At 41.3% G+C, this 24,504-nt stretch overlaps 1 protein-coding gene across 1 annotated transcript; it reads right to left on the bottom strand.

Annotated features, from left to right (window-relative positions):
- Positions 1 to 1,443: 1,443 nt before the first annotated feature.
- On the bottom strand, positions 1,444 to 22,768 carry pdzd7a (PDZ domain containing 7a). The gene is made up of 15 exons (XM_084735695.1): positions 22,246 to 22,768; positions 21,761 to 21,898; positions 21,426 to 21,600; positions 20,817 to 20,993; positions 19,664 to 19,811; positions 17,163 to 17,223; positions 15,713 to 16,240; positions 12,831 to 12,986; positions 12,035 to 12,207; positions 10,504 to 10,595; positions 10,297 to 10,388; positions 10,068 to 10,136; positions 6,995 to 7,666; positions 6,506 to 6,606; positions 1,444 to 1,824 (listed from the first exon to the last, which is right to left on the bottom strand). Exons 1-15 carry the CDS (start codon positions 22,436 to 22,438, stop codon positions 1,645 to 1,647), a joined length of 2,955 nt encoding a protein of 984 aa, XP_084591821.1. The 5' UTR covers positions 22,439 to 22,768; the 3' UTR covers positions 1,444 to 1,644.
- Between the last annotated feature and the right edge of the window lie 1,736 nt (positions 22,769 to 24,504).

Below are 24,504 nucleotides of genomic sequence, written 5' to 3'. Positions count from 1 at the left end.
AGTATTGCATTATCGCCAGTTTTGACTTTACTTTGGAATAACTCAAAGGCACAGACACTCAGTTTCATCTAGAAATTTAATTGCATCTCTGAATTGAAACATTTCTCCTTCAGCTTTTCTAGCACTTAAAAACCAATGTTTATATAATATTTATCAGTGTTTCCCGATAACACTTTGTTTAAGAAAGTGTGCATAAACCTGTCATTACCCTGTCATAACTATGTAATGACACCTGTCATGAACATTAAGGAGTCTTTCCGAACGTTTATGGTTGTTGTCATTAAGTGTCATTCAGTGAATAATGCAACTTTTAATGCAAAGTTGACATTGTTTCAGATGTTTTTGTTATGACAGCTTGGCATTAACCAAGCCAGTAATGTCTTTCTTATGACAACATGAGATTATCAAATTTTAAGGAACTGTTTAGCTCTGTGTTTTAAAATTACATTAAACTGTCATATGTGGTTGGTTTTGACACTGGCTGTCATGAGACCACTGTCAGCGTGAATTCATTGCTCAGAACAAAGACTTCTCAGACAAAGTCAACTTTACATTAAAACTCAAATAGGTGATCAAATGACACTTTATGACAACAGTCAGAAACATCTATAAAGACTCCATGTTCACGGCAGGTGACATGACATGATTCTGACAGTTATGACGGTCTAATGCACACCCCTTCAAATAATGTATTACTGTTTTCTCCACTGGCCATCTGCAGAAGTAAGGCACTATGCACACTATATTCCAGTTACCTTGCTGCCCGTATCTCCTCTACCATACTTTGATTTAAACTGTGCCACTGGCCTTCATGTCCTGCATTTCTCATTGACATGTTTCTCCAACTCCTCCACATGTCTGCATAAGCTCAGTCCACAGCGTGGTGTAATTAAGCCTCTAAAGTGGCGGATTGCTCCAGAGCACGAGCACTTCTGCCAGAAAAATACAGCACAAAAATACTGAGCAGCAATTTGTAATAATCCCCCCAGACATCCACTAAACCCAAACTATCAGTTTTGACATAATACAGGGGTTTAATCTGGGTATAAATCTATAAATCTCATAACGCAGGCTGGGGTAATCTCCCTCTGGCAGGCCTGCAGGGCTGCTGGACTGAGATGCTCCAACTGAAAAGTGCAGACCACTGGCTCCACAAACAGACAGTGCTCAGAGGTCATGGCAAGGTTTCCACGTGTCAAACCGTGGCACAATTTCAACAGAGGAGGAGTTCATGAACCACATGATCTTATCTTAAAACACATATCACTTTTTGTCCAGTTCATGTGCAATGTATGCATTTAGTAAAATGTGTGCTAAAAACTCTAAGAATGTTATAAAAGTCGTACAGTTGCAACATTCAGTATCTTACATTTCATCGTAGCAAAAGTGATTTATCTTTATCCTGATAAATAAAGCTGCTGTATCAGTCTTAAAAACCTGTTTCTCTTTGACATTTTTCCTGCTGCTTACTGTCATAACTCTGCCTTTCAGAGGACAAATGCTTTTTCCACTGTGACCCGAGATCAACCTGTCCTATATTTCTTCTTCTGGAGTGAATCCTGTAGTTTATTCACTCCCCCAGGAGTTGCAGGTTTTGGTGTCCTTCATGCCCGAGCTGCAGCCCGGCTGTGAGGCACACAGAGGTTAGTCAGCAGGCCTCCTGGGGCTGGTGGGGGTGGTGGGACGGCCCTTGGGGACCTTGACCACAAAAACCATCGGGTCTTTGGCCTTGTTGCTAAACGCACCGCGAATTACATCCACCGCATGCTGATGTGTCACCCCCTGCAGACTCTCGCCGTCCACAGACAAGAGCTCATACCCAGCCTGCGGATACAAAACCAGGTAAAAGGGCAAAAGTTTAACATGCAATACTTTATGTAAACTTGGAATAAGATTTATTATTATTCATGTTTCATGATTACATGTATCTTTGTATATTTTCCTCCCTCTCTGTGTCTCTTTTTCTGTCTCTTTCCAGAGCGACGATACAGACAGTTTCCATAAATGTGCAATGATTGTGTCCCTTAGCGGGAAAATGATTTATGCCAGAGAGAATTGGGACTCTCCTGTTACTTTAATACATTCACGCTGAAGGCCGTCACTAGTGCACATATAACGTTTCCCTTTCAGCACAGGGTTGTTGGAAAAGAGAACATACTCTGAGACAACCACACACACACCCAGCTAGGACAGTTTGCTCAGTGTTTCCTGCAGGATGCGAGCTGAGAGTGAAAACTTTGGAGCCCCAAGGAGAGGAACTTCCTCTGATGTCATCAGCGTTTGCCAAGGATGCACCTGTCTCATGCGCTCAACCTCAATGAAGGTTAGCAACACATAATAGAGACATGCAAGGCCGTTGGCCATTGTTGTATCTCCACCAATCACGTCTTTTTCCCTTTCCCTTTTCCTTTCCAGTCATTAGACACAAATACATAGATTTTGTTTTATTCTGCAGTAGGCCATTCTCTCTATTATGAGCCAAACACATTTGGTTAGTATAGAAGATTAGATCTGTGCTGCCCTGTGTTTGTCCTGACACTTTTTCTTACAGATCATCACGTGGTCTGGTGTTCGGTCAATAACCTTACAGCCTTCCGTGAGAACAGTATCAAAAGATTTAGATCCATTTAACCAAAGAGGAGATTAAAGTTGCTTTTTCATTTTTGAAAAGTAATTTATTTGAATTAAACAGATCACAACCTAATCTGCCCCATCCTCTTTGGGGCCATTTATGGAGCGCATTTATGAGGTTTCCTCTTTTCGAGCCAATGGACGTCATGGTACAAAAATAACACTGTGAGACTGTAAAAATTACTACAGTCTGCATGGAAGGATCAGTGAATCATTCATAATGTGGTTTCCAGGCCATCACAAATAAAGTCAACAAAATTATTTAGCTAAGGAGGGGAGAAGTGTTGGCTCTATATATTACTTATTACAAGTGAAACTTCTCTATTTCCTACATTCTGGTGATTTTTAATGGACCAATTTGTGCTTTTTATGCATCAATTTACAAGTCCTCTGTTACTCTCAACATGAATATAAGGAACTAAAGAGTGAATAAGAGTTAAGCTCAGTTGCATCAGTTATATTAATGGTTATAACACCAGATCATATACATGGGCAAAATATTTGGTCTGCCAAAATAACTCTCTGGGTCTTCTGTCTTTGTCTAACCTGCGGTGACATTCATCTGGGGACTAACATGTCCGAGCAGCACAGTTGACCATGGGAGACAGAAAATACTCTTGTACTCATTCCTACTGACAGGGATCCACTTATGGTTTTGGGGCAGCCTTTTTCTTTTTATGGGCAGCCTTGAGGTGGCGGTCCTTGTCGACTGTTTTTTTTTTTTTTTTTTTTTTTTAAACGCACATTTCAGTCTCCGTAACTAGGGCAAAAATGATGTTGAATGACACACAACCTGCCTGTCGTGGTGTCATTCTCTTTTGTGAATTCTAATTTAATATTTCTCTGCTATATTTCATGCAAGTCTTTTGGTTTTATTATTTTAACTAATATAGGTGCTAAACTTACTAGTAAATCTATCAAAAACAAATTCACACATTCACCTCTGATGGTTTATAACTTTTGTTTTGAGATATCCATCTCTGAAACAATTCAAGCAGGACAGTCAACATTCAGCTCTTGCAGCTACACACAAGCCTACACACTGAATAGGCAGGTGGTCACATGTTGCAGTATTTACTACGCCCTCTTACACAGTCGGTTAAATCCAGGCACATGACACACTTATGTTCAGAAAAGTAGGTGGCCGAGTCTAATGAATAGGAAAGTCTGCACACACACACACGGCCACACACAAAACAACATTCTTCACTGATTGTATGTTATCATAAGTGTGGGTCTGAGGAAACAGGATGCATGTTAGCACTGAGCTGACCTGGTCTCACTTCCCTCTGAAGAGTAAGGGGAGATAGAACTGAGCCAGGGAGCTGATATGGGTGAGCTGACATGCCTGGTTGTGAGGTGTGAGGTTGAGACAACAGACATCAGTTCTGTGCGAGCCAGCAGCCATAGGCTATTTCTGTGTCTTATGAGTCTCGCATTGCTCTTGGGATGAAAATGTCAATATGGCTGCATTTCCAACTACTTTTCAAGGAACCTAAAGTTTCCTTCATCCCATTTCCTCTGCATTTTGTCTGTGGTCTAAAGACCTGCAGAGATCAGGCAAAGTACGACAGGGTTTTTAAATCGTACTGTCGTCCATTGTTGGTCATATGCTGTAAGTCCATGATGTGTCAAAGCACAGAATAATAGTGACTGAAATAAGTATCAACCAAACAAGAAATTTTCAGGGCTACAAGCCCCACCCCTAATGTTCTTGTACTTTTGGAGAGTACTACACCCCCAAGCAGGGACTTGTTAGGCGTTTAAGCATTGCACAAATGATGATGCCTTTCTGTCCATTGCTTTATATGGTGTCATCACTGTTGTATAGTCTTTGTCTTCTTCTTACTGCCACCTGATGGACTGGAGGTGTGATGCAGTTACTTGTATTGCTTTTTAATATGTCATCTGACTTATTTGCGGGTTTTTATACCTTGGTGGAAACACCAATGGGCTGCAGGAACCTTTTAGTTCATTGAAAAGAAGTTCCTGAGAGTAAAGTTTTTCCACCCAGGTACTTTGGGTGGAAGCTTTAATGTCCCCAGAACCAAATTTAGAGCCTGGTTCCTGCAGAGGAAATGCACTGAGTTCCTCCAAAGGATTCCTATTCCCTGGGGAACATTCCTGTGGTGGAAATGCTTATGTTGGTATGTTGGTCTGTCCACCACATTGGTCCGAAATGCAATACCTCTACAACTTTTACATGGATTACCATGTATAGTCATTCGCACTCCCCAGAAGGTCAAACATTTCATTTATCTTGTGGAATATGTAAACATCTATTTAGTCGATTCCATGAAATTTGGTGCAAACACCGATGGTTCCCAGAGGATGAACCCTACTGACACTGGTGGTCCCCTGACTTTTCCTCTAGCGCCACCATTAAATTCATATTTGTAGTTTTAGTGAAATATGTCTCTAAACTATTGGATGGATTTTCCAGACATCCATGCTCCTCTCAGGATGAATTATACTGTCATTATCCTGTTATCTTTAATTTGTCCAGTATTTTGCTTCAGGGTTGAATACTTGCAGAAGTGACATTTAATCAGCTTCACTTTTTGTTTACTGCTAATTAGCAAAAGTTAGCATGCTAACTGTCTAAACTAAGATGGTGATCATATCGTAAACATGTACCTACCAAACATTAACATGTTTCCATCGTGGTTATGAACATGTTAATCTATATCGAGTACCTAAGTACTACCTAGGTAGCCTCACAGACCCACTAGCTTGGCTGTAGACTCTTGTTTCACTCTGTCTCCTTTTGCCAGGTTCTGTTTTTTTTTTTTTTTTTTTTCAGTCCAGGGACTGTAAGAGGGAACTTCTTTGAATTTGAAAAGCTGGGCAGATACTGGATCCCCTGTCTGTTTGGCACTCTAATCAGGCATTAGACCTGCGTAACAGGTGTCAATTGATAGCTAGCTGTTGGGAAACACATGCAAATTAACCTGCAAACACACCTATATACATCCCTGTATATATTCTGTTTCAGACCTAACATACACGCAATTCTTTTTAAAGTACCTTGATGCAGGTGTTTTTTTTGCTCACTGATATCTTTGACTCTTGTCGAGAATGAGGCTGTGGTTAATTGTAGTGAATGAGTGTGTGTATCATGTGTGTTTAAGTGAACCAGGCCAAGATCACGGACGGCTGTTAAGTTACTGTGTGGTCGATATATTACCAATACATTAGTAGACCAGCACCGGTGTACTTCATCAATAATTGAGGCAATGGGCTACTTGAGATGGCTCTCCACTCATCTCCTCTCCACTCCTCATTGCACACCTTCAACCTCTTCATCATAGACGTGCTGACTTATAGCAACAATAGCTCATAACCACAGGTCAGATGGTCTGATGGTTACTTACAATCCTCTCCAACCAGGACGGACATCTAATGTGCTTTAAAATCAGTGTGTTATGAAGGAACAACAATAGATTCTCAATATTAATGCTGAAAAGATGCAATGTTTAATGTGTTAATTACCCCAACCCCATTTTATGATATGTCTTCTTTCACTCAAACTTTTTTGCTAGCTATGTTTTTTACTTTTTAGCTAGCTAGCAAACAATGCAATATTTCGTTACTGAGCAGTTAACAGTTTTTCACTTTTTTTCTTACTAGGTCTTGATTGCACTTGTGATTAAACTCATTTAATTACTTCATTTTGTTTTAAACTGAGATTAGTCTTTGAGTCTGATTAGAACCAATTTTAAATTAAATTAATCTTTGCTGGTGCAGCCCAGTCTCTGAATCATTAGCAATACTTTTTCATTTACAATTATATGGCTATAACTTTGACATTGAATTGACACCCATTTTGTAATATATTGTGGCGTTCCTTTCTTCTACTGCTGCAATTTCTCACCTTTAGAGCCTCATTTGTAGATGCAGCTCCTCCAGGGAAGATTTTCTCAATTTTTATCATGGGCTGGACTCTGGACTCCATCCCTCCAGAGATACTAATACCTGTAAATACACAGGGAAATAATAAAATAACAAAGTGAAGGATTGTTTGACAGTACGCAATTCTTGTATTCTATCTATGCTAATAGTGTTTACACTCTCTTTGGTCTTTTTCAGCTATCATTAAAGCATTAAACACGTCCAGATCCCTCTCAATTTAGTAGTAAGTGATGCCCTGACCTCTACTGGTGATGTAACAAACATTGAAAACAACAACAAGGACAACTTTACACTAGTAATTTGTCAGTTTTTATTCTACTAGCATGCATATTGAACAAACTTGTCCACAGATTAAGAATAATAACAATTTTATATTTTAAATTCTTGAAAATAAATTCAGTTTAAACTTAAATCAAAGTGCTAAAAACATGTGTTTCTGTGTTGTACTCACCTAGTGATTGCTTGGCCTTGGAGATGGTCAGAGTGTTGATTTCATACTCCTCAGGTGGTAGCATTGCTCTTCTTCTGACACCATGACCATTTTGTGAATGTCCATTCAGCTGCTGACCGCTCCCTCTGGCTATGGATGGACTCTTGTCTCTCTGAGGCTCAAATACATCAGCCAGAGGGGTTCTCCCCCGTCGCTGTGAGGGAACCTGCACGCTGACCTCTGTGTAGCCCTCCTGCCTGCTCAGTCTGCCATCTATGCTGTCAGGACTCGCCTCCCTCCTCGCTCTCCCACGGCCGTTTCTCACAGGTGACCTCCCTCGTTCGGGAGCCGCCTCTCCTCGGTCAGACACTGACAACAAGGAGACCTCGTCATACCTCGAAGCCCCGTTCTCTCTTCTGTTTGGGGAGCGATGGGGTTGGCGCCCACGTTGGGTGATGTGCGCGGATTCTGTGAGGAGGGAGCTGTGGGTTGGTGAGGGGCTCAGGGAGCGGGAGCGCACAGTGAAGGAGGCATAGTTGTCCACAGGGACATCCAGCAGAGGGGTGAAGGCACGGGATGGAGGCACATGACCTGACTGTTGGCCGGACAAACGTAATCTCTCCAACTCTTCAAACAACTGACGCTCATGCAGTGTGTCCTGGACTGGCTGGAGGTGGAATCCACCCCTGTAGTCTGGACAAACATAAAAACAAGAAGTTTCCTCAGTAGAACTTCAGCATATAAATACAGCCATGTGAACATTACTCAAAGTACAGGTCAGCATGAGTTAAAAGACACGTGCCAAACTCAAGAATCTGACCTGGCATCTCATTTTATGTGGCCCGTGAGAGCTTGCAATAAATATAATTTGTGCATCGCAATTGTATGCTGCATTATGGTGTCCATAAACTACATATCCTAAATTGCATCCCTATTTTGATATCTTGCACTGAAGACATCAGTGTTGCAGCTAGTTATTAATTATTAAGTTATTAGGAAAACTAATAATAATCAAATGCAGAGGCAATTATGTAATATGATAACAAGTACATTTACATAGTCTTATATTTACAACCAACCCTTCAAGAGTAACTATAAAGCTGATGTTGCCCAGGATGAAATTGAGTTTGACACCACTGAGTTAAATGATTACTCCTCCACCCTGATGTAAAATTATCAGATTCACGATTGACAGTTTAAACACACAATATGTAAGTTCTGCCCCTAGAGGTCTCTCCCACATTAAAACAGTGACAAAAGATGTAGTTTGATGATGCTGTGGAGTGGCGTGGGATCACGTGAGTTATCTTCGCTTTTATACGACTGTAGTCAATGAAAATCTACCTGACATGACTCACGTTGCATGTCTGTGAAGATTCTCAGTCATCCAGGTCATGGTATTCATAACAAGGGTAGTCGTAGGCAACTGGACTTGACAGAGTTCGCTTCTCATTCAAGAAGCTTCTTCAGTTCTTCAGTTCAGAACTGACGAAGCTTCTTGGATGAGAAGCGAAACGTCTTCAAGAGCTCTATCAAGTCCAGTTGCCTAAGACTACCCTTGTTACGAATGACTCACATTACGTTTAGACACGATGCCGACTTTGTTCCTCACTCTCTGATGTATCTAAAGTCCTCACGTTTTCCCTGAAGTTATAGCAATAAGCTGCCAACTCGCAACAGCTAATAGGAAATGCACCATTACCTTGAATAAATTAGGGAACTGGGAAGCATTTGCTTTTGTGCACAATTAAGGCCACCAAAAATACAGCTACAGAGGTCTGAAGCTTTCTTACTCCACACTTCTTGATTTTTTTTTCTTGGAGTCTTCAGCATCAACTGACTCCGACTGAAATGACACGACTCAAGGGAATTTATCAGACAGCCTCCTGATGCCACAGAAGACTAGAGTCTAGCACTGACATCACAGTTGTAAATCTATAGTACATGAAGTTTTCCTTCCTCAGCTGGGCATCTCACTATAAAAGGTAAACAATATCTGTTGCCTATAAGGATAACATACTCTGAATACTGATGCCAAGAAAACATTAGAGCAAACTTGTTCATGCAAAGAACTCAAGGATGTCCTTTGAATAGCAAACAGTGGGTGATGATTTTACACTACACTGCCTGAATGACAGAAAAATATGGATTTGATTTAATTTTAACAATTGGACCATGAAATATTAGTACAAAAGAATAGAGAATAAGAAGCCTAAATTCTCAGAGACAACCAAAGCATAAAGAACAAAACAATTCAATTTTACAGTAAAACAGGGATAAACTAAAAGCTCTTTGAGATGGCACTGTCAGCTTATATTTATCAATTCTCTGAAAAACAAAAATATCCAAGTTTTTTGGTGAGGCAGAGCACTAAATTGAAATAAAGTGCAGCAGAAGGCGTGCCACTTCATACATACATTTTCTTATCCCTACAGGACCAGCTATATTATTTGGAGAGGTTTAATTCAACATTTTATACAGAAGTCAATGTGTCAAATGTCCAAAAGAACAAAAAAATGTCCAATTCTACATCTCTTGCTTCCAAAACACGGACATCTCAGCCCTGTCAGCTCCCCTCTGCTGTCACAATGCTGACCCCGTGACCTCTGACCTGTGACTTTAGAAAGTGAGACGACTGCAGTCAGTCTAAGGTGAGACTGTATTGATTGTGTCTCGATGACTCTTGAATGAGGAAAAGGCTGAAAGCATCTCTGTATTGTTGAAGTGTCACACTGGCCAGCCGGGCACGTCTCAGTCATTCTGTTGGCCACAGAGATGTAACATAAGCCTCTGCCTCAGCGCAGGCACAGGAAACCTGAGACATTTTGTGCACAGTGATATGTGTGTGTGTGCGTGTGTGTTTTTATGAGGGATGGGAGGTGTGTGTGTGTGTGTATGACACTACAGATGTGAGATGAGGCACAAAAGAAGTGAGGTGAGGGAGGAAAGTAAGAAGGAGATAAAAGGCGAGAGGTTTAAGCCCCTCATGTAGCTCATATTCCTCTGGGATTACAGAAAGGTCAGCAACCAGACGCAGAAAGTGGGAGAAAGAGATGTGGTCTGAAAGAGAGAGAGTGAGAAGAAGGTGGTGTACCTGGGATTGGGGTGATGAGGTGACGTCGAGGGGTTCCACTGCGGGGGGAACGCAGCGCTGGAGAACGCACTGAAAAGAAATAACCGACTAAAGATATCTCACCGATTTTGCAAACATTTCTTTGCTCTGTGTAATCTCACCTGCTTTTTCTAGCTTCTATTACCCTTACTCTTAAGTTCCTTTCATGCTAACAGGACATTGTATGAATAGAAACTATTACTCTGCTTACAGGAGCGACTTTTGAGAATATCGTACGCCTCCAGCTCAAAGGGCATGACCATGCTGTCAAATCGACCCAGCTCAGTGGTAGGTATCAGCATCCTGCAGAGAATATGATCAGAGTCAATTAGATTTCCTCACATGCATATTAAAACATGCTTATATCTATTGTTTTTGTATGTATACATATAAAAGCAGTATACACTATGTGTCTCACCTTATTTCTCTGAGAAGAAGCAGTTTCTCTGGCCTGTCCAAGATTGCCAAAAGGGGACGTACTAAATCCTCAATCACGTTGTCGGACAGAAACTGGGGGACAGATCGGAACACAAATTAGATGAGGAGAATAAGAAGAACCAACTAGCGTAGTCGTCTTTATAGTCAATTAAAACACTTCAAATTTCAAATCATATACATGTGCCACCTGACAGGCAACAGAAGGATGACTTTCACTCCCCAACTAACACTAACATTATTAAGCGCACAGCAGTATACAGAGCAGTGAAAACATGGATTTTTTAAACTGCAGTCATCGACTAAATCAGCACAAAAAACAATGTTTAAAAGCAAATAAGGAAACACCTTGGACTGGTAAGATACTGTGCATATGGGATTTGTATTTTTAGCTGATTATTCTATTGAGAGAGTCTTCAGTGTGAATTTTACCTCATAAATATTAATGTTATTCTTTAATATATTTCTGATGTTTGTAATGACTGTGATGTTTAATGAATGTTCTTCTTTTAGTTGCATATGTTAAATGTATGTATGTTTTTAAGGACTAGCTTTAATCTAGGGCTCTTCTAATGGGTATAAACAAATAAACACATATGTCCATCTGGTTGTTTTCTGACTTTTCAAGGAGTATTCCACCAATTTTAAACATCAAGTTCACTCGACATGGAGCACGCCAGTGAAAACTGGTGTTACATTGTGCTGTGACTCTGTGTGAATGAGATCTCTGACAGACAGTCTGTGTTACAAACTGAAGGTGTGAAGTTTGAAAGAAGCGAGCATTTAGGAGGAAGGGAATCTCCAGTGAAAGACACCAACCAGAGACTGAACATTAGGATGTCTCAGACTGTGCTTCATCATTTTTTAACCATTGTTTTTATCCCTTGTTAGTTGCCCAAACTTCATGGAAGTGCAATACTAAATCTGGAGAAGCCCTTTTACTCAAGGTGTTAAAATCATAACTGAAGTGATTCTTCAAAACACCTTTATTATGATACTTATTTATGGTAGTTTGCGTGCAGACTATACAGTACATCTTCATGATTATGAGCTAGGGTGTCTTCTGAAGTGTTACATGTACATTAAATATTCACTTTTCCAAGGACACCATTACACTCCACTGTATTCAGTCTTTGGTGTTTGATTACTGTATTAACAGCTAAGTCATAGTGCTCGAAGTAGACTTGATATCTCCTGTAGTGGAGACAAAGGGCCGGCCAAGGAGTTGATCCGCTCAAATTGGCCAGTAAGTGTGAGATGGGCCAAGAGAGTCAAGGGGATCAAATGATGGCTGATATTTGATCCTAATCATAAATGACAGGCCAAATCCGTCTTTTGTCACAACCGCTGCCAGACACGTCTATCACTAAAGGACACACGGCGACACAGGGAACAATACTGCTCACTTAAGCCTGTAAGTAGTCCGGTTGATTTTCATTCTGTGGCAGGAAAAAACACTCACAGGTGAGTGCCGCTGAGGTGTTAGAGGTGGCAATTTCAGATCAGGAACTCACCCGCTGACAATGTCTCATCACAGCAGCCACCTCATCGTGGATCAGCAGCTTCTTTGCCATGTCCTCCACATGTTGCAAGGTCTCAGGCCGGGGCAGAGGGCTGCTGTCTTTAACCCCAGCGCGGGATTCCTTTGGGGAGGTCAAGAGCTGGAACGGACGGCCTCGCTCCTTATCTGAGGATAACAAAGTATTTTCTCTTCACAGAGACCAGCAAATCTATCAACGGAGATTTTTTTTCCAGATTATTTTTTAATTATGCTTCAAAAGTACCTCAACATCATGGTCGGTTTTCATGGGACAACATGTATGTAATTCAGGTTTGTACCAAACAAACAATCAACTCATACACAAGGATCCATTTGTTCTGAGTATCATGAATATTACACTGTAATCTGTTCTAAAAAGCAGTAAAGACATTATCTCACAAACCTAGAAAAGTCCCTGCAAAATAATCTTTCCAGTGAGGCTGATTCAAAGCTGAGTCACTCACATCTATGTCTGACATTTGGAGGTTCCATCCCATACCAGCACTGATGGCCAAAACTGATGTGAACTAATGAACTCTAAGAAATGAGTAAATGCCAGGAGTATAATCTGAAACAGGACTCTAGCCTGGTTCCAGACCTCTGAGTCACTGCCTACATCTCCGACTTGTTCACTGATTCAAATATAATAAATAAAGTGGAAGGAAACGGTGATTCAGTCAGAACCTGAGGCTACATTTTGCTTTGTGGGATGCAGAATATATGTCAGGAAAGAAAAAAAAAAAAAAACTGTCTTGTGACCGCGCCCTCACCTTTGTCCACATGATGAGATGGTGACTTGGAGCGACTCTTCTCTTTACGGTCTTTCTTAAACAACAGGTTGACAAAGGTTTTAGACCGCTGCAGGCTGGTTTTACCCTCAACTGAGCGCTTCTCCTTCTGTTGCCTCTTCTTCTTCTGTCTGTCCTCTATAGGTGGACAAAAATAGAAGACAAAATAGTATCTCTAAATCAATACATGTAGTCAATGCGGGTATTTCCAGTTCAGATTTTAACACTGTGCTCCGTCTGCTTAGACTTTCACCTTCTACAAATCCTGATTCCAAAAAAGTTGGGATGCTGTGTCCAAAGTAAATAAAAACAGAATGTAATGGCTAGCAAATCTTTTTCAACTTGCATTCAATTGAGCAAATTACAAAGACAGACATTTAATGTTCAAATTGATAAAAAATATTTTGTAAATACATACTGACTCTGAATTTGATGCATGCAACACTTTTCAAAAGAATTGGGACAAGGGCAACAAAAAACTGGGAAAATTGTGGAATGCTCTGAAAACACCTGCTTGAAGCATTCAACAGGTCACCAGGTTAACTGGTAGCAGGTGACAGTATCATGATGAGGTATGAAAGGGGAATCCAAAAGGCTAAGTTGTTCACAAGCAAGGATGGGGCAAGGTTCAACTCTTCTTTAAAAGATTTAGAGAATCTGGAAAAATCTCTGCATGCGACCTGTGCAGCACTGCATCAAAAACTAACATAATTGTATAAAATACATTACTACACAGGCTCAGGAACACTTTGGAAAACTATTGTGTTGTAAACACAATTCATCACTGCATCTACAAATGCAAGTTAAGACCATGTAAAGTGTAAGTCATATACACAGCATCCAGAAATGCAACTGACTTCACTGAGGCCAAGTTCATCTGAGCTGGACTGACACAAAGTGGAAAAGCGTGCTGTGATCTGATTTCATGGATATCATGGACATTTTGTCCTCTACGTTTAAGAGGAGAAGGACCGTCCAGATTTACCAGTGCAAAGTTTAGGTTCGTACTGAAAGAGTTTGGAGTATCAAAAGTATCAAAAATACAACAAAACTTCAAAATTAGTGTCTGCAGTTCCAAACAAATACTGAGTATTGAACTGAATATTGGTAAAAAAAAAAAAAAAAAAAAAAAAAATCAGCAAATCATTGGATTCTGTTGTTAATTATGCTTCACACTGCTCTCCAGTGATTTGGGGTTTGTAAATTATGTAAACAAATACAAACAAGTACTTTAACTAAACAAACAGAACTAAATCTAGATGATCACAAGCAGGTAGTTACATGTCATCTTTGCTGCATTTATATCTTGTTCATATAAAAATTTTCCATGAGTGTTGTCGAAGAATAGCGAGAACGGGACGTTCTGCATCTCTGTGTATGGTGTTGAAAGCATAATTCATTAGGCGGCTGCATGCTTAACTGTTAGCCAATAACAGTGGGTGATACACGCTCTCTGCTATGAGTGCAGACTGTTCATTTCTCTTCCAGTCAGCCCCTCTGTTCACTGCAGTAAATCTGCCACTGTGGAGAGTAACACAGTAATACTGATGAATTGCAGCTACACCAACCTGAACACACTCCCATCTATTGAAGACACTACAGAGAAGTGCTTCAGCTTACATAACAAATGTCCAATCAGCCCTGGGCTGTGCCCCGAGCCCCCGCCAGGACCTGGAGGTATGAATGATCAGGATGAATTGAAAAGGAAAGGCTAATAACTCAACAGCCTCGCCAAGGCTTGGATGGATATTTCTCCATATGGTTGTTCTTATTCATTCCTCACTGAGGTACAACAAGTGAGAGAGAAGGGCAGCGATTAATCATGAGTCTGTGTTAACTTTGAGTTCTCGGACACTTTCTGTCAGGAGCTTAAATCAGCCATGTGGAGCGTGGATGTTCTTGTTTACTTCCTGGAGTGACAGAGGGATGAGGGGTCATTAAACTGACTGATGCCCTGCAGAAAGATCTCTGGAGGGTGTGAGAGCGGATCTCATTACGCAGTGAATGCAAGTACTGTCACAAAAATCAGCCAAAGAACTGAACCTGATTGTGGCTGCAATACTCACAGGGCCATGGTTCTGGAAAGGTTTGTTTCTCAACTGAGATGGATGACACTGCCACTATAATCAACAACCAGAATACAGAGCACAGCCTGCCTGACGCTGATACTGTGGACTTTGTTGATCCTCTGACTTTTCATATAACACCATCACTTGGTCAAACTTTGATTCATGAACAAATACCTTAAAAACTAATAAAAATCCCTTCAGCCTCATCTGCACTCTGTAATCATAATCATAATATCATAATTTAATATATAAAACAAATTTGTAGTTAATGTGAAGTGTGTGAGACTGAGCGTGTCTTCTCCCAGGTCTCCATAGTGACGAGGAGGTCGTATGGCTCATGTCCCACGGGCGATGCCTGACGCTATTTAACATCCTCCTGGATCCACATTCTTGACATAGATTTTATAATTTTATGCATCAGAAATTCTGTTTCACACACCCATCTATTAACCCCACTCCCACTGTCACGCCCCCTTTTGCCCGTTGGCATGAACGGACAATCAGTTGTCCTTATTCTCATAACCAACCTTTCCACTAAATCTTGTGCAAGTCAGTGAATCCATTTGGAAGTTATAAGCCTTCGCTAGCTTCCTACAAGAGTACTCCTCTCTGCTTCTCCAAACACAGGGTGTGCAAACCATCATCTACTGCAGGTAATACACTGACTGAAGTACCTCATACAACCCCACTTCAAATAATGCGAACTATCCCTTTAATATTACACCTGTGTCTGTAAAGCAACCTTACATCCACAGTTCATTCTCCTCACAATCCCAGTGAGCCAACCGGTCTCACCTGATGCAGTGATGTGGCTCTGGGAACGTCTGATTGGCTTCCGTGGTTTGCTCAGGGCCATCAGCGCTGCCGTCTTAGGTGAGTGTTTTGCTACTTCCTGGTCCCCTGCTGACAGTGTCCTCGTCCGTCCTCGCCCACCTTCCCCAGCTCCTCCCATCTCCCTTGGTCCTTCCCCTTTCCCATGAATGCGTGTGTCCTTCAGCAGCACTGTGGCACCTACAGTCCGACTGGTGTCTGTGGTGACCGGCCTGTCGGGGTACGACCCATTAGGCGAGGGCTGGTCCAGGTAGTTTGGAGGATGGGGGTCAGTCTGTATAGCAGTGTCAGCTGTTCGCTCTGCGCTGCTTGGACGTCGGTAGCGGTCCTCCGTGGAGATGGCGACGTCTACCATTTCTGAGCCAAAGATAGGAGGGAAAAGGACCTGGGAGAGACCACTGAGGGAGCTGAGGGGGGTGCTGGAGGACAATGAGGAGGCAGAGGAGTTTGAGTCTGAGCCCTGGTAGGATGGTGCAGGGATCCCATTGGCCACTGTAGAAGATAAATCATAATTAAAATAAAGTATGAGCATTAGTGTGTGTATAAATTAAAGTGCAATAAAGTGTAATACCTCATGAAACTGCTATATTTGAAGACACACACACAAGCTTTTGGGTTACACAAAGAATAAGATTTGCGATTCATTTCCTTATTTTACACAGTCTGTTTAGTTTGGATCACAACCTGTCTGCCCTCCTGTCTCATGTTAATCCTCTAAACTTCTGAGAGACCGAACATGACCCAGGAGTTGTTCTGTTTTCTTTTCTTTTTCTAAAGAAACTCCAAAACGACTCTGCATTACCCAGATGTCAGGTTGTGCTCTGTTCCAGATGACTGAGCTGCCTTTGAGTACACTGAATTAATCCTTGGCTGTGTTCATAACAAACTGAAAAAAAAAAGGAATTTGAGTCCCGTGAAGAAACTGAATGACAGGACTTTAGTATAAGCAGCCACATGTGGCATCTGGTCTCGTGTTCCAGTTTTTCTTTTAATAAGATTTCAAAGTTGAATCCAACATTTGGCTTTGCAAATAGAAATGAGAATGAAAATTTCCAAATAACTCGGTCACATTTTCATCATCCTGTTCTACATGATTTAGTAAGGGTGGGAGAAAAAAAAATGTTGTATCAATGTTGTATCAACAGACAGACCCAAAGTATTGATTTTAAGCAACAAAAATTATTAATATTGCAAATACAAATGTAACTTTTTGGTACCCAAATAATAAAATTAAATGCTAGATGGTAATGAGTTCTTTTTAGCCAGTGAGTTCAGCAGAGGTCTTGATCAGTGGGATTAGCAGGTCTGTCCATAGACATATATATGTAGTTATCATCACATTTAAAACTAATCTTAAACACTATCTCTATCTTGTAAATTCACACTTTGTGATCAACACTTTTGGACAACATACGCTTGTCGAGCCAGCCGTACTCTGCCACCATCTCCTTGTATGCAGGGTATCTCCCAGCTTCCTGTTGAGGTGCAAAAACATAAAATATTCAGAGAGAATATAAATAAAGACAAATTGCACACATCTACACAATCTCTATGCTCCCTTGACTGAGGGTAACATGCTTACATGCACATGTGAACATGGACTTTGTGTAGCATTCACAGTTCTGTAAAGGTGTCGAATATCCTGAATCTTAGAATATATAATACGTTATGTCTGCCTATTTTCTATTTCATTACATTACAGTAATGTAACAGTAACATTACAGAACCAAAGTATCAATGAAGAAAGATGTGATGGAAAGTAATATTTCTGCAGGGAAAAATCAAAAATTCAGACATCATATTTTCAAAAGAATGAGATAATGCTGCTTCTAGCACGTTTGGGGATGTCAAGTTCAGCAGTACGGACAGAACTTGGTTTTTCTTGTCATCAGCGACATGTATGTTATGTTGATTTCTCCTGAAAGTTCTCTTGACCACAAACTGGAAGAAGTAGAGTACTGGAGAACTGGAGTTGGTCCTTGGGTGCTGTACAGTAGCTGCCCACTGCTCATAAATCTTAGGATGGGACAAATGCAGAGCAGAGCAGTTCAAGGTATTATTATTAAGTCCCCTAAAGGTTGTGCAAAAGTTCCTGTAACGTCACGTAAAAGTTCTAGGAACATTTAGGAAAGACCTAGAGCGCCAAATAAAGAAAATTTTTGGTTGGTCCCCGAAAGATTTCTGTAATGTCCCTAAAGGTTTTGCAAATATAATGGGAATGTAGCAAAGAGACCTAGTGGGAACAACCTACAACAAGGGTCACAATGGCTAGACATTCCCAGAATATCCTGAATGTTCCCTGAAAGTCCACCAAATTACATCCCCCTGCCCTTTAAAGAACTCCAGATCCTGACCGTCTGGAATGTTCTGGGAACGTCACGGGGAAACATATGTTGTGCATCTGCAATGTGCAATCTCTGTCTGGGTCTGTAAGTTCTTCAGACATTTAAATCAAAACCATAAATGTGGTGCTGGAGTTAATGCCGGGGTAGTTTACCTTATCTTTCTCAGGTTTATAACTAGGAATTTGCATAATTTCATTGATGGTAAGTACATATATGTGTGTATACTGTGTTCTGCTCCTTAATTTAGATTAGGAACTACATAATACGGTGCACCTAGCTTATAATGCAAGTGGTGGTTACGACTGAGACTAACAAGTGATGTGCCATATTTGTGTTTGCTGTTCAGTTGTCCTACTGTTGAAACATAAAATGGACCAAGTTGCACAGGTGAAACTGTCTCTGTGCTCTCACTTTATCCACAGCAACACACAACAAGTTGTTTAATACAGCAACAATCAAGTTTGTAAGAGTAACCAGCATAAAATTAAATTAATCCTTACACCAGATTTCCACAGACTTTTTAGTTAAACAGTGTGTATGTGCACGTGTTGTGGCTCAGAGTGGGCATGGGGGGGTGCCAGACTATGGAGGTTTGCAATGGCTTTAAAAGAAGGAGCCATTTTGTCTGAAGAATCAGTCTAAGAATCGCCTATTTTACAGTATTGTCTAAACATTGCACAGCTTAAGGTCAAAGAGAAGTCACTCAAGGCTACATCTACATTTTTCCACCTTGGATGCCAAGGTGTGAGAGAGCTCAGTTACTAAAATTAACCCAAGTTCCACTAACTGTGACTCTGATCCACAATTGTGTCTAATAGAGCACAGAAGGAAGACACAAATTTAGGCTTTCTGTTGATTATAACCTGATCCCTGACTGCCTTTGAATAATGAACGTCGTCCCTGGCTGTTTTTCACACGTGGAACCTGAGATCAGAGGAGTAAAATGAGCATGCCACACTGTTAGCGAGCTAAGAGAGCGTGCGCACACACACACACACACACACACACTCAAGCACACTGCACAACACACATGTGCCTATTCATACACACAAACATACACACAATTCCTTTATCTAAAAATGACACAGGTTAAGTGGCATGGCCTTGCGCACATGCATGCGTACACAGACACACATGAGGACTGCGAGGGCTCAGAGCCAGCTGTCTGCTCTGCTGTGCTCCCCTCCTGAGAAGAGCTGGTGTTGTTTAACACGCTGTAACATTTATTATAGTGTCACAGCACTTGAAGCACCCAATCAATTGTTATGTTTAAACCTGAGCAAATCATTAACACTGCCAAGAGAGAAAATTCTGCACTTTGCATTTGGAAATCCAATCAGTATTGATGGTTTAAGTAGTTAATTGAAGCAATAAATTCCACAGTGTGTGCTACATTGACCAAGAAAGCTGGGTTCTCCTCCTCTCAGAGCCTACATGTACCGGGATACATGACACTCATGCCCATGTCGCTGTGTTTTACCACCTGAACTTATAGCTATTTTGATGTTGGCCAAAACATGGTGTAAGGTAACCCACATGAAAAGTGCTAAATTTTCCTTTTGTCTCTCACCCTGATGGTAAGCATGACATGGGTGTGGCTCTTCAGGACCTCGACTGCATTGCTGTGAGTGATGTCATCAAAGCTGACCCCATTGGCTGCAAGGATTTGATCGCCCATTTTGATGCCATGCTGTTCTGCAAGCCCACCAGGGTCCAGCCTGAAGAGAAAATACATAATAGCGCGCATGAGACAAAGCCATCTGTTAAATCTGAGCAGTTCAGAAGAAGTACATTTCCTGAATGAAAAGGCAAACTTTAAACACTGTATAACACAGGGGTTCTCGAAGTTTGGATGATGATGATGATGCGATTGCAATTTGTCTAATGATGATGGTGGCTTTTCCAACTCACTTTGACATTAAACGGCAGAGTTGTCCACCGCTTACTTTACCTAACAGGACTAGGCTCGATGACAGCAGGTGATTCCTGCAACACTCACCTGGTGCCATTCGTTGCCATGCACAATGTAGTGTTGTAAAAGTTGTTATTCCTAATGTAAAAGATGCTTGTTTTGGGGGGCACAGTGTGATTCAGTAGCCGAGAAGTGTATTAAATGCTGCCTGCTGAAATTTAAAGTATTGTAATGGACCACAGATAATAAAAATATAACAGTTGCATCCCCTTGTATAAACTGGAAAAGGTCATAACTGACTTCTTAAATCAAGTTTGACTTTTATTTCACTTTCTACTCTCCATTTAATTATGATACATTTATTTTAGATTTAATAAATGTTTCACCCAGTATTAGAAGCATATGTTGTGTTAAATGTTATTATGTTTGTCTTATTCACAGTACAGTCTCATTAAAGTTGTTTCTTAACAATGTTTGTTGTAATGGCACTGAACTCAACACAGTTCAGCTGCCACAGCCTTCTAGTTGAAGCCTAGTTGCTTTGATCTAATGCAGAAACAGAAAATACCAAAACTGCAGATAGGATAATGATGTGATCTTACATTCCTGTGGGAAGATTCTATCTTCATTGCCCCCTTTTCCTCTTTCGTGCACAAGGACACCTCAACAGGGTGGGTTGAACTTGAGATCCTCAACAAACTCACACACTGCACCACCCTGAATAACTGCATCTATCTCATGCTGATGGCCTCTTCAGGTGTAAAAAACAAGACATTAACAGAGAGCATTTCAAACCATACTTGGTTCATACTTAGAAACGTAAATCCCCAGTCCAAACTCTTTGCCTCCTCTGATGTTGAAGCCCAGGCAGTAGTCATCTGAGGTGGTGAAGAGATGTACGATCCTGCGGAGAGCGCTGTCTGAACTGGCCTCTGATGGTGTGCGGCCGCTTTCCTCCACCACCATCCGCCGGTGAATCAGATCCACCCTACACACAGACATACACAAATGCAAGAGGACAAAAATGCACACAAGAAAACATTCATATACACTGCTTTGTTTCTCCAGTGGGCTCAGGCCCGTCAGTATCAGTTAATCAAATAGCCATAAAGGTCACAGCAGTAATCCATCCACTGCTGCCACATGAAACCAAGATACAGTATATCGCAAAAGAAAGATAACCAGTGTGAGCTACAGTCAAGTGACAAGCCTTAACAAAACAAGAGCCGTGCAAAGGTCAGTGGTGGTAATAACACGGTTGTAGCTTGTATATACAGTCATGATATACATGTACTGTTTGGTAAAATTGTTGTTGTGTAAATATTTAATTATAGATTAAATGTAGGATATATTTTTTGGCAACTTTATTCATATTGGCACAACCTGTATTAAGCAGCACCTCCGAGGTGTTTGGCCTCACCATGTGGTCTTCTCCTTGGAGTAGCGGATGCCGGGGATCTTGCCCACCCGTCTCACAACCATCCTCAGCCTGTTGTTCCCTGTCAGGACCTTCACAGCGCTGCTCATGGTGATGCTCTCCAGGCTGACCCCGTTCACCTCCACCAGCTTATCGCCCACAGTCAGGCCAGCCTGCGCTGCGGACACAGGTGGAACTCAGCATGATACACAAAACTAAATGTCGCAAGGAAACAAAGGACCACATGTAAGCCAAAATGTAAGCATACTGAAAAATAAGCTTGAGAAACACACACACAGACACACACACACACACAGAAACACACACTTCCTCCTAACCTGCAGAGCTGTCGTCCTCCACTTTGCTGACAAATATGCCAAGTCCATGTTCAGAGCCCCCACGGACACTGAAACCCAGACGCCCATCTGGACTCTTATCTACTGTCACTGTGTGAATGTCTTCACTATCATCCCCACCTGCAAACAGACAAAATCACAAACACACTAACTTGTACCCACCATATAGGAAAATTAAAGTATTTATTTACTTTTTAGGAACCAGAACGTTTTGTATTTTTACTAAAAAATAAAGTGCCATGAGTAATTGACTATCTAAATCCTTGCTGATAATTTCTCTTGTGATTGACAAACAATTAATCAACTTATCATTTCAGCTCTAGTATATTGCATGATTAATAATATATAGCCTTTGCTTTCTAAACTTGGACTCATGATTGGCCACGACACCGATCCCCCTCTGCTGCCAGTGGCTATGTGTGTGTGTTTCCATGGCAACAGAGGACGGTTTCATGTCCTGAACTCACCATCAACAGGTGCGTTGATGAGAATGACCCTGCCCATTGGCGAGGAGGACCTGCGTCTGTGGCGGTGCTGTTTCTTCAGCATGTAGCGTGTGGTGCTGTGGGAACCCCCCGTCTGGCCTCCATTGTTGAAGTGGGGGTGCCCGCCTCCGTTTGTCATCTCCCCCCAGCCAGAGGGGTGAGAGGAGCGAGCCATGCTACGTGTTTGGTAGTTCTTCCCTCAGTCATCCAGACAGGAGGATATCAGGATTAGGTGCGGCCTGGGATTTGACGAAAGGAGGTGGGAGACAACGAGTGTGGTGGGGAGCTGGACCTTTTTGCACCTGCTGATCCAAAGCGGATGATAAACAACTGGAGTTGGTCCCAACTGGAGCAGGAAACTTACAAAGCTGTAGGTAACATCCCCGATCGTCATGGAAACCAGTGTCAGACCATAAATAAAGCTTCATAAAAGAAGACCCAATGGAGAAAATGTGACACAGAAAGTTAACACAGCTAAATAAACAATCTACTGTGAAAATTTATTTTAAAAAGTCACTCTCCATGATTGAACTGGGGACTTTCTTTATAGATAAAAGAAGTTGGTACAATCCACTAGCTCTCTTTGTAGTCTTTGAATCCACCTGCATGCAGCCCATGGCGCCTGTTTCCCCCTGCTTCAGCTGAGAGGCTGCTGGCCTGTCTGCAGAGAAGTCAGTGGCGCATGGTGATTCCCCTCGGGTCATGTTTAATTAAATGGATCTCTGTTGAGAGAAGAATATTCTACGATGAGTATCGTGGCCTCAGAAGTTCCATATAGCATAATAAAACTCACACATTTTGACACACTTGTGACTCATAGCCTGGGATCTTGAATAGAAAACAATAATAATAAAAATAATAATGAAAATTAAATAAAGTAAATAAAGTATAAATGAAAGATACAGTGGAAACATTACGTCTATGAACTGTGGACTCACTGTAACCTTTGAACTGGCTCCATTGTAAGCCAATACTAACACCCATGTACAAAACTCATGACTATTTTCATTATTAAATAATCTTTTTTTTTATCACGATAATCATTTAGTCTATAAAAATATGTGTGCCCCCCAAGAAAACAAAAAAATAAAAAAAACATTGTGAGCCCAACTGCTTCTTATGTCCAACCAACTGAACAAAACCGACAAAATCTTCATTTACTGTCATAAACAACAACGAAAATCATAAAAGAAGCTGTAACCAGCACACATGACATTTCTGCTTGAAGAATGACAGAAACTATTAATCGAATATCAAAATTGTTTAATTTTCTTTCAGTTGACTAATCAATCAATCGACTACAGCTTGACTGTGTAATGTATTATTGAGTTTTTAGTGGCAATAAGTTGTATTGTTCTTACATAATACAAAACCTTAAAATAAAGTATTCAAAAAAAAGAGAAAACGATCAAATAAAGCAGAATAAAAGTAATGTCCCATTGTCGTTGCTCTGCACGTGTTTCTGTCAATCAGCACCATGGACAGCGACGAAGACGCGACAGACGTAAACCAGACGGTTATTTATCATCTATTCATTCACATTAACCAACTAACCTCTGGTCGACTTGCTGCCATTGTCCCGAGCGGCGTCGGTAAACTTTGACGCATCTCGTCTCAGAAACAAAGTCTAAAGTTTTTCCTCCTCGTACCTCGAACCGTGACACTTTACAAAACACACAGGAAACAACACGCAACATTTAAACTACAGGTGACGAAGTGTGAGAGTGTTACCTGCTGTGTCCATGTTGTTGTGCCGGACGAGCTCGGACAGGAGACGCTCACCGGTCCGCCTCGCTGACGCATTATTATCGGACACATCCGGAGTATTAGTGCCACCTTGTTTGTTCTCCAGGTGACCATTATTGTCTTAGGAGGTCTAAGCCTTTAAGCCCCTGCAGCTGTGCGGCCATTAGCGCTGGACTAGAGATGATTAAGTGCACTAATTGCGCTAATATTACAGTCGCACTTAACTCAAGTCACTTTCTTTTTGTCCTCGGGTAAAACTGGACATAAATGAGTTAATTAAGCCCATGTTTGCAGTACAACTACAGAGACGCGTGCGTGGAAGAACTGAGCTGTGGATGTTCCTGCCTTTGTGACAGATAAACAACCCCACCCGGTGGTCGTCAGCGGTGTTATCCTGTTATCTTAATACATGACACATTGCATTACAGGTTATGTAAGTGATGCAACATCAGCAACACGCTCTCTAGAAAACGGACAGAAACTTACTCTGATTAA

Source organism: Lutjanus erythropterus, chromosome 14 (assembly GCF_056507025.1).
Source record: "Lutjanus erythropterus isolate fLutEry1 chromosome 14, fLutEry1.hap2, whole genome shotgun sequence".
NCBI classification, from domain to species: domain Eukaryota; kingdom Metazoa; phylum Chordata; class Actinopteri; order Lutjaniformes; family Lutjanidae; genus Lutjanus; species Lutjanus erythropterus.
The sequence above is the reverse complement of the archived record's forward strand: the minus strand, read 5'-3'. Positions and strand labels throughout refer to the sequence as shown.